This window comes from Bombina bombina, chromosome 4 (genome assembly GCF_027579735.1).
Source record: "Bombina bombina isolate aBomBom1 chromosome 4, aBomBom1.pri, whole genome shotgun sequence".
NCBI lineage: Eukaryota > Metazoa > Chordata > Amphibia > Anura > Bombinatoridae > Bombina > Bombina bombina.
Window position 1 is genome coordinate 333,365,236 of NC_069502.1, and position 19,054 is coordinate 333,384,289.

Sequence of the window (19,054 nt, forward strand, 5' to 3'; positions counted from 1 at the left end):
CCTAGTTAAAATAAATACAAAATTGCCTGTAAAATAAAAATAAACCCTAAACTAGATACAATGTAATTATTAGTTATATTGTAGCTAGTTTAGGGTTTATTTTATAGGTAAGTATTTAGTGTTAAATAGGAATAATTTAGTTAATGATAGTAATTTTATTTAGATCTATTTAAATTATATTTAAGTTAGTGGGTGTTAGGTTTAGGGTTAGACTTAGGTTTAGGGGTTAATATGTTTATTATAGTGGTGGCGGTGTAGGGGGGGTCAGATTAGGGGTTAATAAATATAATGTAGGTGGTGGTGGGCTCCGGGAGCGGCGGTTTAGGGGTTAAACACTTTATTTAGTTGCGGCGGGCTCCGGGAGCGGCGGTTTATGGGTTAATAAATTTAATGTAGGTGGCGGCGGTGTAGGGGGGGCAGATTAGGGGTGTTTAGACTTGGGGTACATGTTAGGGTGTTAGGTGTAGACACTATCATAGAAATCAATGGGATATCGAGCAGCAGCGAACATGAGCTTTCGCTGCTTTCAGACTCCCATTGATTCCTATGGCATCCGCCGCCTCCAGGGCGGCGGATTGAAAACCAAGTACGCTGGGCCAGAAAAGTGACGAGCGTACCTGCTAGTTATTTGATAAGTAGCAAAAGTAGTCAGTTTGTGCCGAACTTGCATTCGGAACATCTGTAGTGACGCATATGTAAGCATATGTAAGTGTTACGTCACTATATTCTACTTTTGCTGGTCTGTAGGGTTTGATAACTAAGACGAATCAGGCTCGCCACAAATACGCTGCGGAATTCCAACGTATTTGCGGTTGATGGATTGATAACTAGAGGCCAAAGTGTCTTGAATTCTCTTATGGGCAGAAACCAATTACTGTCTAGTCTCTATGATTCATATTTCAGGGGTGAGCAACTTTGGAAGCGGACTTTCTCAGTCATCAATCTCTACATCCAGGGGAGTGGCCTCTTCACCTTTGACCTAGAGGTTTCTCTGATTCAGTGATTGAAACCTTAATTCAGGCCCATAAGCCTGTAACTAGGAAAATTTATCATAAGGTCTGGAAGGCCTTTATTTCTTGGTGTATGGTTCACAATATTTCCTGGCATTCTTTCAGAATTCCTTGGATTCTGCAGTTTCTATCAGTTCTCTGAAGGGGCAGATTTCTGTACTTTTAGTCTTGTTTCATAGGAAAATTGGTAATCTTCTTAATATCCATGGTTTTGTTCTTGCTTTGGTTTGTATTAAAGCCAATTTCTTCTCCATGAAATCTTAATTTGGTGTTTTCCAGGTTCCTCCTTTAGAACCTTTGCATAAGGTGGATATTAAGCTGCTTTTTTTAGCCATTTATTTTACTATAATAGTTTCTGAGTTATCTGCTCCTTATCTTATTTTTCATCAGGATTAGGCAGTTTTGCAGACTACTTTTGACTTATTGCCTAAGGCTGTTTCTTCAGACAACATAAGCAGATATATTGTTGTCACTTCTATATTTTCTGATCCTAAGAATTCTTTAGAGAGATCTTTGCATAATCTGGATGTTGTCAGTGCATTGAAATATTACATTGGTGCTACTAAGAACTTTAGACAAACTTCTAGCTTGTTCATTCACTTTTATGGTTCTAGAAAAGGACTTTGGCTTCTTGGTTGAAACTTTCGATTCACAGGACTTTTTGGAAGTGAGTAAGCCTCCACTGCAATGGATTACTGCTCATTCTACTAGGTAAGTTGCCACTTGACCATATTTACAAGGCAGCTACCTTGTACTCTTTGAATACTTTTACAAAATTCTACCATTTTGATGTTTTCGCTTCTTCTGAGACAACCTTTGGCAGGAAGGTCCTTCATGCAGTCTCATCTTGATTTTTCTTGCCTGACTAATTTATTTTTTAAGTGCCTTCAATAAAAAAATGTATCGAGCTTGTGGATTTAATTTTTTGAGTAAAAATATATGTTTTTTTTTAAATCCCTTCCTTTATGTAATTGCTCGTGGACTCCACGGCTTGGGTATTAATTCCCAGGATTAATGGATCATGGTCTCCCACCACCTGTATAAAAGAAACATTGTGCTTACCTGATAAATTAATTTCTCTCATGGTGGTGAGAGTCCACAAGACCCCACCCTTTGTTTTTTGGTTATGTATTCTCTTTAGCTCATCTTTTTTTGTTCCCTGCTCCTTTATGGCTCTTAGTCCTTTTTATTACCTCACTTGCTTGGCTATACATTAGACTGAGGTATGTGTGAGGTGGGAGGGGTTTTATATGGCTGTTGGGGTTTGGGAATCTTTGCATCCTCGTAGTGGTAAGGAAGAGTAATTCACTTGAGTAATGGATCATGAACTCTCACCACCATGGATGAAATTAATTTGTCAGGTAAGCATAAATTATGTTTGTTTTACCATATGCAAACTTTTACCATATATGTACTTGTTACCATTTGTATAATTTTTACCATATACAGTATATACTTTTTAACATAAATGTACTATTTTTTACCATATACATACTTTTTACCGTATGCATACTTTTTACCCTATATGTACTTTTACCATATACATACTTTTTACTGTATACGTACTTTTTACCATATACATACTTTTTACTGTATACGTACTTTTTACCATATACATACTTTTTACTGTATAAGTACTTTTTACCATATACATACTTTTAACCATATACATACTTTTTACTATATACGTACTTTTTACCATATACATACTTTTTACCAAATATATACTTTCTCCTTATACATACTTTTTTTTTTACCACATACATACTTTTTACCAAATACATTCTTTTAACATATGCATAATTTTTACTAAATACATACTTTTTACCATAAGCATACTTTTTATTGTCTGCACATAATTATAACAATAGCATTTCAAGAGGGTTAAAACCTTTTTGGACAGTTCTTAATAAATATTTTTAACTACAGTAAGAATTTCCTCTCACCATGTCTAATTGTATTTATTTTACAGGTTGGGTATGCATCATCTTGTTCTGTTCTTAGTGACAAATTCCAGTTTCCATCTTTCCTCCGTACAATACCCAGTGACGTAACACAATCAAAGGCTATGTCAGAACTTGTCACATACTTTGGATGGTCCTGGGTGGGAACTATAGCAGCAGATGATGACTATGGGAAATATGGTATAAAGCTCTTTAAAGAAGAGGTGGAAAAACATGGGGTTTGCATTTCCTTTTCTGAAACCCTCCCTAGAATATATAACAAGGAATCAATAGACAAAATAGTAGAAGCTATAAGAAAATCTTCAGCTAATATCATTGTCATTTTTTCATCAGATATAGATCTCAGTTCATTAATGGAAGCCCTGGCACAAACAAACATAACTGGGAAAACATACATATCCAGTGAAGCCTGGACAACATCTGCACTAATTGCTAAGCCAGAGTATATTAATTTCCTTGCTGGAACAATTGGCTTTGCTGTTCGAAGAACAGAGTTACCAGGTTTTGAAGACTTTCTCTATGACATACACCCAGAGCATGGGACTGATGATCTGGTGTATGAATTCTGGGAGGAAGCTTTTAATTGTACTTGGCCAACAAACAGGGCATCGTTTTATACAAATATCAGTGCTGAAGCAACAGTTGCTGGAAGGAAAAGAAATATTTCCCCTGTCCTTTGTACTGGAAGAGAAAGGTTAAAAGACATTAAGAATACATATACAGATGTATCTCAGCTCCGCATCACATACAGTGTTTACAAATCTATCTATACAATTGCACATGCTCTTGATGATTTAGATAAATGTATTCAAGGCAACGGACCCTTCCCTTCTAAATCATGTGCACAGTTGCTTGATTTTGAACCATGGCAAGTAAGTATATTCCAGATGAATTAATTTCCTCTCTCCTACAGATAATAGTGTTTCAATTTTAATAAAAATAGGATAAACTCTCAATGGTGTCACTAACATTGACCCACTTTTATTTTTTAAGAACTTATAATATATATATATATATATATATATATATATATATATATATATAGTGGGCTCAAAATTTCAATTCTAATTCCACCCACACCACTCCCACTACTTCACCCCCTCTTTGTATATATTAAGCCATTGTGAAACATTTTGTAATATTATCTTTATTTTATACCATAAGAAATTAAATAATGCTACCTATAGTAATAAATTAACAAAAATAAGTTCATAGCAGTTAACTAGAGGTTCTAGGGAAGACAACAACTGTATAGAAAATGGAAGTTGTTGAATATAGAGAATGCAGAGAGTGCTGACAGTCACAGAAGGTCATAGCAGACCTGGATTTTTTTTATATATTTATCATCTCTCCCTTCTCTCTCTTAACTATCTTTCTCGACTAACTCCTCTCTTCGGTCTCTCTTTTTACCCTTTCCCTTATCTCTCAGGCCATATCTTCTCTTTATACTCTTTTTTTCACCTCTATCATATCTATACACCCTTTTTTCTCCATTCTCTCTTAAATTCTATCTTCTTCTCCACTTTCACTTTTTCTCTTCACTAGTGGGGTCCACTCATATTATAAGTTGAAAATAATGCGATCGCTCAAATACAATTGCATCTAACACTAAAACTTCTTACGTGACCTGAAAGGTTGTGTAAAGAGTTTGGCAGGACGAAACAGTTGTATTTAACTACTCTTTTAACACCTAAACCGCCACACCCCCACATCGCAAAATACCCCTCTACACTATTAACCGCTAAACTGCCACAACCCCACCACAAACTACCCCTTTACACTTTTGACCCCTAAACCCCCACAACCCCACCACAAACTACCTCTCTACAGTATTAAACCCTAAATTACCACAACCCAACCACAAAATACCCACTAATATCTAAGACTCCTAACCAACTAACCCCCTAACCTAACACTCCCTAAGTTACCCCAAAAATAAAATAACCTTACCTAAAAAAAAACAACCTAACAGTACCTTAAAAATAAAAAACTTAACCTTACGTTAAAAAAACAAACAAAAAAAACATAACCTTACCTGAAATATAAAATAACCTAACATTACAGAAAAAACTAATTACCAAAAAAAGTTATGATTTTTCTAAAACCCATTTAAAAAAAATAAATAAAAAAAAAATAAAAAAACTATCATCCAGATTACGAGTTTTGCATTATGAGCGGCTCAGTACTAACTTGCAAGTTATTTCCCCCGCTCACCTTTAATAGCGCTGCTATTACAGGTTTGCAGGCAATATGGCAGCGTTGAGCTCCATACCGCACACAAATACCAGCGCTGCTTTGAGCTGGCTTTACGTGCTTTTGCACGATTTCCCCATAGACATCAATAGGGAGAGCCGGCTAAAAAAAAAGCCTAACACCTGCAATAAAGGAGCGTAAAGCTCCGTAACGCAGCCCCATTGATTCCTATGGGGAAAGAAAAGTTATGTTTACACCTAACACCCTAACATAAACCCTGAGTCTAAACACCCCTAATCTGCCTCCCCCGACATCGCTGACACCTACATTACACTTATTAACCCCTAATCTGCCGCCCCCGATATCGCCGACGCCTACATTACACTTATTAACCCATAATCCGCCACCCCCGACATCGCCGCCACCTACCTACACTTATTAACCCCTAATCTGCTGCCCCCAACGTCGCCGCCACCTACCTACACTTATTAACCCCTAATCTTCTGCCCCCAACATCATCGCTACCTACCTACACTTATTAACCCCAAATCTGCCGCCCCCAACGTCGCCGCCACCTACCTACACTTATTAACCACAACAGCAAGGGTCCACAGCACCAAATAACGAGGAAAAGTTCTTGTGTTTATGTAATTTATTTAACTTTTAGCTTACAAAGAGCATGATTAAGGGTGAACAACCCGAAACGTTGCTTGTTTGCTGCTGTGTGCCTACATGCTTTTTGTAAGCTAAAAGTTAAATAAATGACATAAAGACAAGAACTTTTCCTTGTTATTTGGTGCTGTGGACCCTTGCTGTTGTGGATACATTAAGAGGTGTTTGCAGTGACCCTCTACCACCTGCACCAGGTAGTGTGCTGTTTGTCTATTCTGAACTGTTGTACACTTATTAACCCCTAATCTGCTGCCCCCAACGTCGCTGCAGCCACTATACTAAAGATATTAATCCCTAAACCTCTGGCCTTCCACATCACTAACACTAAATAAATATATTAACCCCTAAACCTAAGTCTAACCCTAACACCCCTAACTTTAAAATAATTAAAATAAAGCTAAATACAAATTAATATTATTACCTAACTAATACTTATTTAAAACTAAATACTTACCCGTAAAATAAAACCTAACCTGTCTTACACTAACACCTAACATTACACTACAATTAAATAAATTACATTAATTAAATACAATATACTAAATTACAAAACATAAAAAACACTAAATTACACAAAATAAAAAAGAAATGATCAAATATTTAAACTGATTACACCTAGTCTAATAGCCCTATCAAAATAAAAAATCCCCCCAAAATAAAAAAAACCCTAGCTTAAACTAAGCTGCCAATAGCCCTTAAAAGGGCCTTTTGCGGGGCATTGCCCCAAAGAAATCAGCTCTTTTACCTGTAAGAAAAAATACAAACAACCCCCCAACAGTAAAATCCACCACCCACACAACCAAACCCCCCAAATAAAATCCTATCTAAAAAAACTAAGCTCCCCATTGCCCTGAAAAGGGCATTTGGATGGGCATTGCCCTTAAAAGGGCATTTAGCTCTTTTTCCTTGCACAAACCACTAATCTAAAAATAAAACCCACCCAAGAAACCCTAAAAAAAACCTAACACTAACCCCCGAAGATCCACTTACAGTTTTTGAAGACCGGACATCCATCCTCAACGAAGCCGGGAGAAGTCTTGATGACGTCAATTAAAGGAAAATTCATTCTTGAAGAGCCAACGAAAGAAGAGGATGCTCAGCGCCGGATGCCTTATAGATGGAGCAATGCCCATCCAAATGCCCTTTTCAGGGCAATGGGGAGCTTAGGTTTTTTAGATAGGATTTTATTTGGGGGGTTTGGTTATGTGGGTGGTGGGTTTTACTGTTGGGAAGGTTGTTTGTATTTTTTTTTACAGGTAAAAGAGGTGATTTCTTCGGGGCAATGCCCCACAAAAGGCCCTTTTAAGGGCTATTGGCAGTTTAGTTTAGGCTAGGGTTTTTTATTTTGGGGGGACTTTTTTATTTTGATAGGGGTATTGGATTAGGTGTAATTAGTTTAAATATTTGATAATTTCTTTTTTATTTTGTGTAATTTAGTGTTTTTTTATTTTTTGTAATTTATTTAATTATATTTAATTAATGTAATTTATTTAATTTTAGTGTAATATTAGGTGTTAGTGTGAGCCAGGTTAGGTTTTATTTTACAGGTAAATTTGTATTTATTTTTACTAGGTAGTTAGTAAATATTTAATAACTATCTACTATTTATTCTACCTAGTTAAAATACATAGGTCTAGATTTAGAGTTGGACGGTAGCCGTGAAAACCAGCGTTAGAGGCTCCTAACGCTGGTTTTAGGCTACCGCCGGTATTTGGAGTCAGTCAGGAAAGGGTCTAACGCTCACTTTCCAGTCGCGACTTTTCCATACCGCAGATCCCCTTACGTCAATTGCGTATCCTATCTTTTCAATGGGATCTTTCTAACTCCGGTATTTAGAGTCGTGGCTTAAGTGAGCGTTAGAAATCTAACGACAAAACTCCAGCCGCAGAAAAAAATCAGTAGTTAAGAGCTTTCTGGTCTAACGCCGGTTTATAAAGCTCTTAACTACTGTGCTCTAAAGTACACTAACACCCATAAACTACCTATGTACCCCTAAACCGAGGTCCCCCCACATCGCCGCCACTCGATTACATTTTTTAACCCCTAATCTGCCGACCGCCACCTACGTTATCCTTATGTACCCCTAATCTGCTGCCTCTAACACCGCCGACCCCTATATTATATTTATTAGCCCCTAATCTGCCCCCCTCAACGTCGCCTCCACCTGCCTACACTTATTAACCCCTAATCTGCCGAGCGGATCTCACCGCTACTATAATAAAGTTATTAACCCCTAATCCGCCTCACTCCCGCCTCAATAACCCTATAATAAATAGTATTAACCCCTAATCTGCCCTCCCTAACATCGCCGACACCTAACTTCAATTATTAACCCCTAATCTGCCGACCGAATCTCGCCGCTACTGTAATAAATGGATTAACCCCTAAAGCTAAGTCTAACCCTAACCCTAACACCCCACTAAGTTAAATATAATTTAAATCTAACGAAATAAATTAACTCTTATTAAATAAATTATTCCTATTTAAAGCTAAATACTTACCTGTAAAATAAACCCTAATATAGCTACAATATAAATTATAATTATATTATAGCTATTTTAGGATTTATATTTATTTTACAGGTAACTTTGTATTTATTTTAACCAGGTACAATAGCTATTAAATAGTTAAGAACTATTTAATAGCTAAAATAGTTAAAATAATTACAAAATTACCTGTAAAATAAATCCTAACCTAAGTTACAATTAAACCTAACACTACACTATCAATAAATTAATTAAATAAAATACCTACAATTACCTACAATTAAACCTAACACTACACTATCAATAAATTAATTAAATACAATATCTACAAATAAATACAATGAAATAAACTAACTAAAGTACAAAAAATAAAAAAGAACTGTTACAAAAAATAAAAAAATATTTACAAACATCCGAAAAATATTACAACAATTTTAAACTAATTACACCTACTCTAAGCCCCCTAATAAAATAACAAAGACCCCCAAAATAAAAAAATGCCCTACCCTATTCTAAATTACAAAAGTTCAAAGCTCTTTTACCTTACCAGCCCTTAAAAGGACCTTTTGTGGGGCATGCCCCAAAGAATTCAGCTCTTTTGCCTGTAAAAAAAATGGAATTAGCTATTTATTAGCTATTTATTAGCTAGGATTAACTTTAGAGCACAGTAGTTAAGAGTTTTATAAACCAGCGTTAGACCAGAAAGCTCTTAACTACTGACTTTTTTCTGCGGCTGGAGTTTTGTCGTTAGATTTCTAACGCTCACTTAAGACAATATAAATTATTATTTATATTGTAGCTATATTAGGGTTTATTTTACAGGTAAGTATTTAGCTTTAAATAGGAATAATTTATTTAAGAAGAGTTAATTTATTTCGTTAGATTTAAATTATATTTAACTTAGGGGGGTGTTAGAGTTAGGGTTAGACTTAGCTTTAGGGGTTAATCCATTTATAACAGTAGCGGCGAGATTCGGTCGGCAGATTAGGGGTTAATAATTGAAGTTAGGTGTCGGTGATGTTAGGGAGGGCAGATTAGGGGTTAATACTATTTATTATAGGGTTATTGAGGTGGGAGTGAGGCAGATTAGGGGTTAATAACTTTTTTATAATAGCGGTGCGGTCCGCTCGGCAGATTAGGGGTTAATAAGTGTAGGTAGCTGGCGGCGACGTTGTGGGGGGCAGATTAGGGGTTAATAAATATAATATAGGGGTCGGCGGTGTTAGGGGCAGCAGATTAGGGGTACATAGCTATAATGTAGGTGGCGGTGGTGTACGGAGCGGCAGATTAGGGGTTAATAATAATATGCAGGTGTCAGCGATAACGGGGGTGGCAGAATAGGGGTTAATAAGTGTAAGGTTAGGGGTGTTTAGACTCGGGGTACATGTTAGAGTGTTAGGTGCAGACGTAGGAAGTGTTTCCCCATAGAAAACAATGGGGCTGCGTTAGGAGCTGAACGCGGCTTTTTTGCAGGTGTTAGGTTTTTTTTCAGCTCAAACAGCCCCATTGTTTTCTATGGGGGAATCGTGCACGAGCACGTTTTTGAAGCTGGCCGCTTCCGTAAGCACCGCTGGTATCGAGAGTTGCAGTGGCGTTAAATTATGCTCTACGCTCCCTTTTTGGAGCCTAACGCACTGAAAACCCAGCCATTCTGTGAACTCTAAATACCAGCGGTATTTAAACGGTGCGTGGGAAAAAAAAGCATGCGTAGCTAACGCACCCCTTTGGCCGCAGAACTCTAAATCTAGGCGATACAAACTTAGATGTGAAATAAAAATAAAACCTAAGATAGCTACAATGTAACTATTAGTTATATTGTAGCTAGATAAGGGTTTATTTTACAGGTAAGTATTTAGTTTTAAATAGGAATTATTTAGTTAATGATAGTAATTTTTATTTAGATTTATTTTAATTATATTAAAGTTAGGGGTGTTAGGGTTAGACTTAGGGTTAGGTTTAGGGGTTAATAACTTTAGTATAGTGGCGACGGTGACGTTGGGGGCGGCAGATTAGGGATTAATAATATTTAACTAGTGTTTACGATGCAGGAGTGTGGCGGTTTAGGGGTTAATATGTTTATTATAGTGGCAGTGATGTCTGGAGCGGCAGGTGGAGGCGACGTTGAGGGGGGCAGATTAGGGGCTAATAAATATAATATAGGGGTCGGCGGTGTTAGAGGCAGCAGATTAGGGGTACATAAGGATAACGTAGGTGGCGGTCGGCAGATTAGGGGTTAAAAAATGTAATCGAGTGGCGGCGATGTGGGGGGACCTCGGTTTAGGGGTACATAGGTAGTTTATGGGTGTTAGTGTACTTTAGAGCACAGTAGTTAAGAGTTTTATAAACCAGCGTTAGACCAGAAAGCTCTTAACTACTGACTTTTTTCTGCGGCTGGAGTTTTGTCGTTAGATTTCTAACGCTCACTTAAGCCAATATAAATTATTATTTATATTGTAGCTATATTAGATATATATATATTATATATATATATTATATATATATATTAAATATAAATCCTAAAATAGCTATAATATAATTATAATTTATATTGTAGCTATATTAGGGTTTATTTTACAGGTAAGTATTTAGCTTTAAATAGGAATAATTTATTTAATAAGAGTTAATTTATTTCGTTAGATTTAAATTATATTTAACTTAGTGGGGTGTTAGGGTTAGGGTTAGACTTAGCTTTAGGGGTTAATCCATTTATTACAGTAGCGGCGAGATTCGGTCGGCAGATTAGGGGTTAATAATTGAAGTTAGGTGTCGGCGATGTTAGGGAGGGCAGATTAGGGGTTAATACTATTTATTATAGGGTTATTGAGGCGGGAGTGAGGCGGATTAGGGGTTAATAACTTTATTATAGTAGCGGTGAGATCCGCTCGGCAGATTAGGGGTTAATAAGTGTAGGCAGGTGGAGGCGACGTTGAGGGGGGCAGATTAGGGGCTAATAAATATAATATAGGGGTCGGCGGTGTTAGAGGCAGCAGATTAGGGGTACATAAGGATAACGTAGGTGGCGGTCGGCAGATTAGGGGTTAAAAAATGTAATCGAGTGGCGGCGATGTGGGGGGACCTCGGTTTAGGGGTACATAGGTAGTTTATGGGTGTTAGTGTACTTTAGAGCACAGTAGTTAAGAGTTTTATAAACCAGCGTTAGACCTGAAAGCTCTTAACTACTGACTTTTTTCTGCGGCTGGAGTTTTGTCGTTAGATTTCTAACGCTCACTTAAGCCAATATAAATTATTATTTATATTGTAGCTATATTAGGGTTTATTTTACAGGTAAGTATTTAGCTTTAAATAGGAATAATTTATTTAAGAAGAGTTAATTTATTTCGTTAGATTTAAATTATATTTAACTTAGGGGGGTGTTAGAGTTAGGGTTAGACTTAGCTTTAGGGGTTAATCCATTTATAACAGTAGCGGCGAGATTCGGTCGGCAGATTAGGGGTTAATAATTGAAGTTAGGTGTCGGTGATGTTAGGGAGGGCAGATTAGGGGTTAATACTATTTATTATAGGGTTATTGAGGTGGGAGTGAGGCAGATTAGGGGTTAATAACTTTTTTATAATAGCGGTGCGGTCCGCTCGGCAGATTAGGGGTTTATAAGTGTAGGTAGCTGGCGGCGACGTTGTGGGGGGCAGATTAGGGGTTAATAAATATAATATAGGGGTCGGCGGTGTTAGGGGCAGCAGATTAGGGGTACATAGCTATAATGTAGGTGGCGGTGGTGTACGGAGCGGCAGATTAGGGGTTAATAATAATATGCAGGTGTCAGCGATAGCGGGGGCGGCAGAATAGGGGTTAATAAGTGTAAGGTTAGGGGTGTTTAGACTCGGGGTACATGTTAGAGTGTTAGGTGCAGACGTAGGAAGTGTTTCCCCATAGAAAACAATGGGGCTGCGTTAGGAGCTGAACGCGGCTTTTTTGCAGGTGTTAGGTTTTTTTTCAGCTCAAACAGCCCCATTGTTTTCTATGGGGGAATCGTGCACGAGCCCGTTTTTGAAGCTGGCCGCTTCCGTAAGCACCGCTGGTATCGAGAGTTGCAGTGGCGTTAAATTATGCTCTACGCTCCCTTTTTGGAGCCTAACGCACTGAAAACCCAGCCATTCTGTGAACTCTAAATACCAGCGGTATTTAAACGGTGCGTGGGAAAAAAAGCACGCGTAGCTAACGCACCCCTTTGGCCGCAGAACTCTAAATCTAGGCGATACAAACTTAGATGTGAAATAAAAATAAAACCTAAGATAGCTACAATGTAACTATTAGTTATATTGTAGCTAGATAAGGGTTTATTTTACAGGTAAGTATTTAGTTTTAAATAGGAATTATTTAGTTAATGATAGTAATTTTTATTTAGATTTATTTTAATTATATTAAAGTTAGGGGTGTTAGGGTTAGACTTAGGGTTAGGTTTAGGGGTTAATAACTTTAGTATAGTGGCGACGGCAGTATAGTTGGGGGCGGCAGATTAGGGATTAATAATATTTAACTAGTGTTTACGATGCAGGAGTGTGGCGGTTTAGGGGTTAATATGTTTATTATAGTGGCAGTGATGTCTGGAGCGGCAGATTAGGGGTTAATAACTTTATTTTTGTGTTTGCGATGTGGGAGGGCCTTGTTTTAGGATTTAATAGGTAGTTTATGGGTGTTAGTGTACTTTGTAACACTATAGTTATGAGTTTTATGCTACAGCTTTGTAACGTAAAACCCATAACTACTGACTTTCAGTTTATGGTACGGATCTTGTAGTTATAGGCTGTACCGCTCACTTTTTGGCTGGACAGGCAAACTCGTAATACCAGCGCTATGGAAGTCCCATTGTAAAATGACTTTTCAAAAGGTGCGGTAGTTACGTTGCGTGAAGGCCAAAAAAGTGTACGGTACAGCTGTACCTACAAGACTCGTAATACCGGCGGTAGGGAAAAAGCAGCGTTATACTCATAACGCAAAACCCGTAATCTAGCCATATACTAACACTAAACTACAACAATTAACCCCCCTAACACCAATTTACAAGTAACCCCCAAAAATGCAACACTATTAACTCCCTTGCTGCCACACTGCCAAACACAAATGACCCCGTTACAATGTTAACCCCCTAACTGCCCACATATCCCACCACGAGTGTACATGAGTATTGCAGATATTCATGGAAGCAAAAAATATGCAGCCAAATAAAAAGTAAAACATAGCAGATAATTCAATATTGATGTTGCCTAATATTGAATGCAGGCTTTAACTTAACCATTAATGTGAACTCATCGCATGTGTACAATCAATTGTTAATTATTAGTTTTAATAATTTTCTAATTAACATGATTCTATCTCTAAACACTTTATTGCAGTCATAAATTTGCATTTTTTTAGATTCAAATGGTTAACTGCGTTATTAAATTTTATTATTAATATAAAAAGGATTCCATTAATTATCATGTGACTTTACCATGTGCAAGAAATTTAACATTTAAAAAAGCTGTGATACCAGTCAAGAAATTCCACTGAAAAAGAGAGAATGAGAGAGAATTGCCAGCCAACATATGCCACTGAATAAAAAGAGATAAAAGAGAGAGAGATAAAAAGGGATTTCACACCAGCTTAAGGGTCAGGGAAGGAGGTGGTCCTCTCAAAAGAGTCTTAAAGATTTTAGATATGAAGGCAACAAGAGTAAACTGGGATGTCGATTGTTCTAAAACAGAGATTTTCATACCGTTGTTATGAACACAAAGGTATTTCCTTGAAAACTAAGGGGCATATTTATCACGCTCCGTATGGAGATTAAAGCCTCGTGTTTCTGTCGAGCCTTCAGGCTCGCTAGAAACACAAGTTATGAAGCAGCAGTCTAAAGATCGCTGCTCCATAACCTGTCCGTCTGCTCTGAGGGGGCGGACAGACATCGCCTTAAATCAACCCGATCCAATACGATCGGGTTGATTGACACCTCCTGCTAGCTTCTGATTGGCTGTGAATCTGCAGGGGGCAGTATTGCACCAGCAGTCCACAAGAACTGCTGGTGCAATGATAAATGCAGAGAGCGTATGCTATCGGCATTTATCGATGTGCGGCAGACATGATCCGCAATATCGAATCATGTCTGCTCGCACATTAATAAATAGGCCCCTTAATGAAAAAAATATCTTGAGCAAAACATGTATGATTTTTTGGAGTACACTATTGTGTTAATCATCATTTTCTATAATGTTTTCATGTATATATTTGTTGTATTTTTGTTGTTGCAAGCATTGCCCCAATGTGAGGCTCTGATTATCTCACTCACATGAAATTCTTTAATTTTGCCTCTTGCACATGCTCATTTTCCAGTTAAAATGCTGCTTGCAGGAAGCAGTTTGGAAGCATTTCTTTACTCACATTTAAGTAGATTGATTTTGCCCCTTTAAAAATACATGATTGGTGCAACATTTTATTAAGTCATTTTGGTCTTAGGGAATTTTTTGGAAGAAAAATATGTGGTAAGCTTTTTAACAGGAATATATCTCTTTAAAATATTCTTATTTAATCAACATCCCATTAAAAAAACATAGCTTGGCAGTTGGAGTCTAGGGCGGAGCAATACTAGATAGAGTTGGGTGGTTAGGGGGCATGACTGACTGACTGGGCACAGTCTGGGCATGTCTTGGTTTGGATGTCTGTGGGTTTGGTTTGGACACCCCAAGTTTGATTGATCATAATTGGGTCAAAACGAGAGTAGAGTGAAACTGCAGAAGAGAGCCATTAAATCAGAATAATCCTGCAAATCGCAGAACGATTAGGAGCACTGAAATAAGTTAGATGAAAATAATAATCAATATGGTTACAAGATTCCAAACTCAAAATGTATAATGTTAATTTAAAGTTGATACATAAAGAATGTTAGATTTAGTCTGAAGCCAAACTACTGGCTAGATTACGAGTTTTTGTTGGTAAGGCTTGCGTTGCTAACGAGCCTTTTTTTCCCACCGCTCCCTTAAGACAACGCTGGTATTACAGGTTTCTTTAAACCTGGCGTTAGCCGCAAAAAGGTGAGCGTAGAGCAAAATTTAGCTCCACATCTCACCTCAATACCAGCGTTGCTTAAGTCAGCGGTGAGCTGGCTAAACGTGCTCGTTCACGATTTCCCCATAGGAAACAATGGGGCTGAGCTGGCTGAAAAAAACACCTGCAAAAAAGCAGCGTCCAGCTCCTAACGCAGCCCCATTGTTTCCTATGGGAAAGGAATTTTATGTCTGCACCTAACACCCTAACATGAACCCTGAGTCTAAGCACCCCTAATATTACACTTATTAACCCCTAATCTGCTGGCCCCGCTATCGCTGACACCTACATTATATTATTAACCCCTAATCTGCCGCTCCGGACACCGCCACCACCTACATTATCCCTATGAACCCCTAAACTGCTGCCCCCAACATCGCTGACACCTACATTATATTTATTAACCCCTAATCTGCCCCCCCAACGTCGCCGCAACTATATTAAATTTATTAACCCCTAAACCTAAGTCTATCCCTAACCCTAACACCCCTCTAACTTAAATATAATTTAAATTAAACGAAATAAATTTACCATCATTAAATAAATTAATCCTATTTAAAACAAAACACTTACCGATAAAATAAACCCTAAGCTAGCTACAATATAACTAATAGTAATCTTAGGATTTATATTTATTTTACAGGCAACTTTGTATTTGTTTTATCTAGGTAGAATAGTTATTAAATAGTTATTAACTATTTAATAACTTCCTAGTTAAAATAAAGACAAATATACCTGTAAAATAAATCCTAACCTAAATTACAATTACACCTAACACTACACTATAATTAAACTAATTACCTAAACTACCTACAATTAATTACAATTAAATTAAATAAACTAAATTACGGGAAAAAAACACTAAATTACAGGAAAAAAAGAATTACAAGAATTTTAAACTAATTACACCTAATCTAATCCCCCTAATAAAATAAAAAAGCCCCCCAAAATAATAATATTCCCTACCCTATACTAAATTACAAATAGCCCTTAAAAGGGCCTTTTGCATGGCATTGCCCCAAAGTTATCAGCTCTTTCACCTGTAAAAAAAATACAATACCCCCCCAACATTAAAACCCACCACCCACACACCCAACCCTACTCTAAAACCCATCCAATCCCCCCTTAAAAAAACCTAACACTACCCCCCTGAAGATCTCCCTACCTTGAGCCGTCTTCACCCAGCCGGGCACAAGTGGACTTCCAGAGGGGCAGAAGTCTTCATCCGATCCGGGCAGAAGAGGTCCTCCAAAAGGCAGAAGTCTTCATCCAGACGGCATCTTCTATCTTCATCCATCTGGAGCGGAGCGGGTCCATCTTCAATCCAGCCGACGCTGAGCCATCCTCTTCCATCGACGTCCTAACGAAGAATGAAGGTTCCTTTAAATGATGTCATCCAAGATGTCGTCCCTTGAATTCCGATTGGCTGATAGGATTCTATCAGCCAATCAGAATCAAGGTAGGAAAAATCCTATTGGCTGATCCAATCAGCCAATAGGATTGAAGTTCAATCCTATTAACTAATAGTTATATTGTAGCTAGCTTAGGTTTTATTTTTATTTTACAGGTAAGTTTGTATTTATTTTAACTAGTTAGACTAGTTAGTAAATAGTTATTAACTATTTACTAACTACATAGTTAAAATAAATGCAAACTTACCTGTGAAATAAAAGTAAAACCTAAGCTGTCTTACACTAAAACCTAACATTACAAAAATATAAAAACGAACGGCTAGATTACGAGTTGTGCAATAGACTGAAAAAGCAGCGTTAACAGGTCCTAACGCTGCTTTTTCCCTACCGCTGCTATTACGAGTCTTGCAGGTTTAGGGTCACCGCACACTTTTTTGGCTTTACCGCAAAACGACTTACATAAACTTCGTAAAGTCTTTTTTCTATGGGACTTCTATAGCGCCGGGATTACGAGTCTGTCCTGGGAGGCCAAAAAGTGAGCGGTACACCCTAGTGACCCTACCCCTTCAAGAGTCCTAACACATTTAAAAGTCAGTAGTCAAGAGTTTTATTGTACAACGCCGTAACATAAAACTCATAACTAAAGTGCTAAAAAGTACACTAACACCCATAAACTACCTGTTAACCCCTAAACCAAGGCCCTCCCGCATTGCAAACACTAATATAAATTTTTTAACCCCTAATCTGCCTCTCCGGACACCGCCGCCACCTACATTATATTTATGAACCCCTAATCTGCTGCCCCCAACATCGCCGACACCTACATTATATTTATTAACCCCTAATCTGCCGCCCCCAATGTCGCCACAACCTACCTACACTTATTAACCCCTAATCTGCCGCCTCCAATGTCGCCGCCACTATAATAAACATATTAACCCCTAAACCGCCGCACTCCCAAATCGCAAACATTAGTTAAATATTATTAACCCCTAATCTGCCGTCCCTAACATAGCCGCCACCTACCTACATTTATTTACCCCTAATCTGCCGCCCCCAACATCGCCGCCACTATACTAAATGTATTAACCCCTAAACCTAAGTCTAACCCTAACCCTAACACCCCCTAACTTAAATATAATTTAAATAAATCTAAATAAAATTACTATCATTAACTAAATTATTCCTATTTAAAACTAAATACTTACCTATAAAATAAACCCTAAGATATCTACAATATAACTAATAGTTACATTGTAGCTAGCTTAGGGTTTATTTTTATTTTACAGGCAAGTTTGTATTTATTTTAACTAGGTAGTATAGTTATTAAATAGTTATTAACTATTTAATAACTACCTAGCTAACATAAATACAAAAGTACCTGTCAAATAAAACCTAGCCTAAGTTACAATAACACCTAACACTACAGTATAATTGAATAAATTAACTAAATTACCAACAATTAAATAAATTAAAATAAATTAGCTAAAGTAGAAAAAAAACACACTTAATTACAGAAAATAATAAACAAATTACAAGATATTTAAACTAATTACACCTAATCTAATAGCCCTATCAAAATAAAAAAAGCCCCCCCAAAATAAAAAAAAACCCTAGCCTAAACTAAACTACCAATAGCCCTTAAACGGGCCTTTTGCGGGGCATTGTCCCAAAGTAATCAGCTCTTTTACCTGTAAAAAAAACAAACAAACAACCACCCAACAGTAAAACCCACCACCCACACAACCAACCCCCCAAATAAAATACTATCTAAAAAAACCTAAGCTCCCTATTGCCCTGAAAAGAGCATTTGGATGGGCATTGCCCTTAAAAGGGCAGTTAGCTCTTTTGCGGCACAAACCCTAACCTAAAAATAAAACCCACCCAACACTAACCCCTGACGATCGACTTACAGTTGAGAAGACCGGACATCCATCCTCAAGGAAGCGGCAGAAGTCTTCATCCAACCGGGCCGAAGTCCTCAACAAAGCCGAGAGAAGTCTTCATCCAAGCCGGGCAAAGTGGTCCTCCAGACGGGCAGAAGTCTTCATCCAGATGTCATCTTCTATCTTCATCCATCTGACGTGGAGCAGCTCAATCTTCAAGGCATCTGACGCGGGAATCCTCTTCTTCATCCTCTTCTTCTGACGGACTAACGACGAATAAAGGTTCCTTTAAGTGACATCATCCAAGATGGCGTCCCTTAGATTCCGATTGGCTGATAGAATTCTATCAGCCAATCGGAATTAAGGTAGAAAAAATCCTATTGGCTGATACAATCA

The 19,054-nt window shown here is 37.6% G+C and overlaps 1 protein-coding gene across 1 annotated transcript in view; it reads left to right on the forward strand.

Annotated features, from left to right (window-relative positions):
• LOC128657435 (vomeronasal type-2 receptor 1-like) overlaps window positions 1-19,054 on the forward strand; it is a 216,234-nt gene that overhangs the window by 132,272 nt on the left and 64,908 nt on the right. Inside the window, exon 3 of the mRNA XM_053711787.1 lies at window positions 2,983-3,846. Coding sequence (XP_053567762.1) covers window positions 2,983-3,846 — 864 coding nt within the window. The remainder of the gene's footprint in view (window positions 1-2,982; window positions 3,847-19,054) is intronic.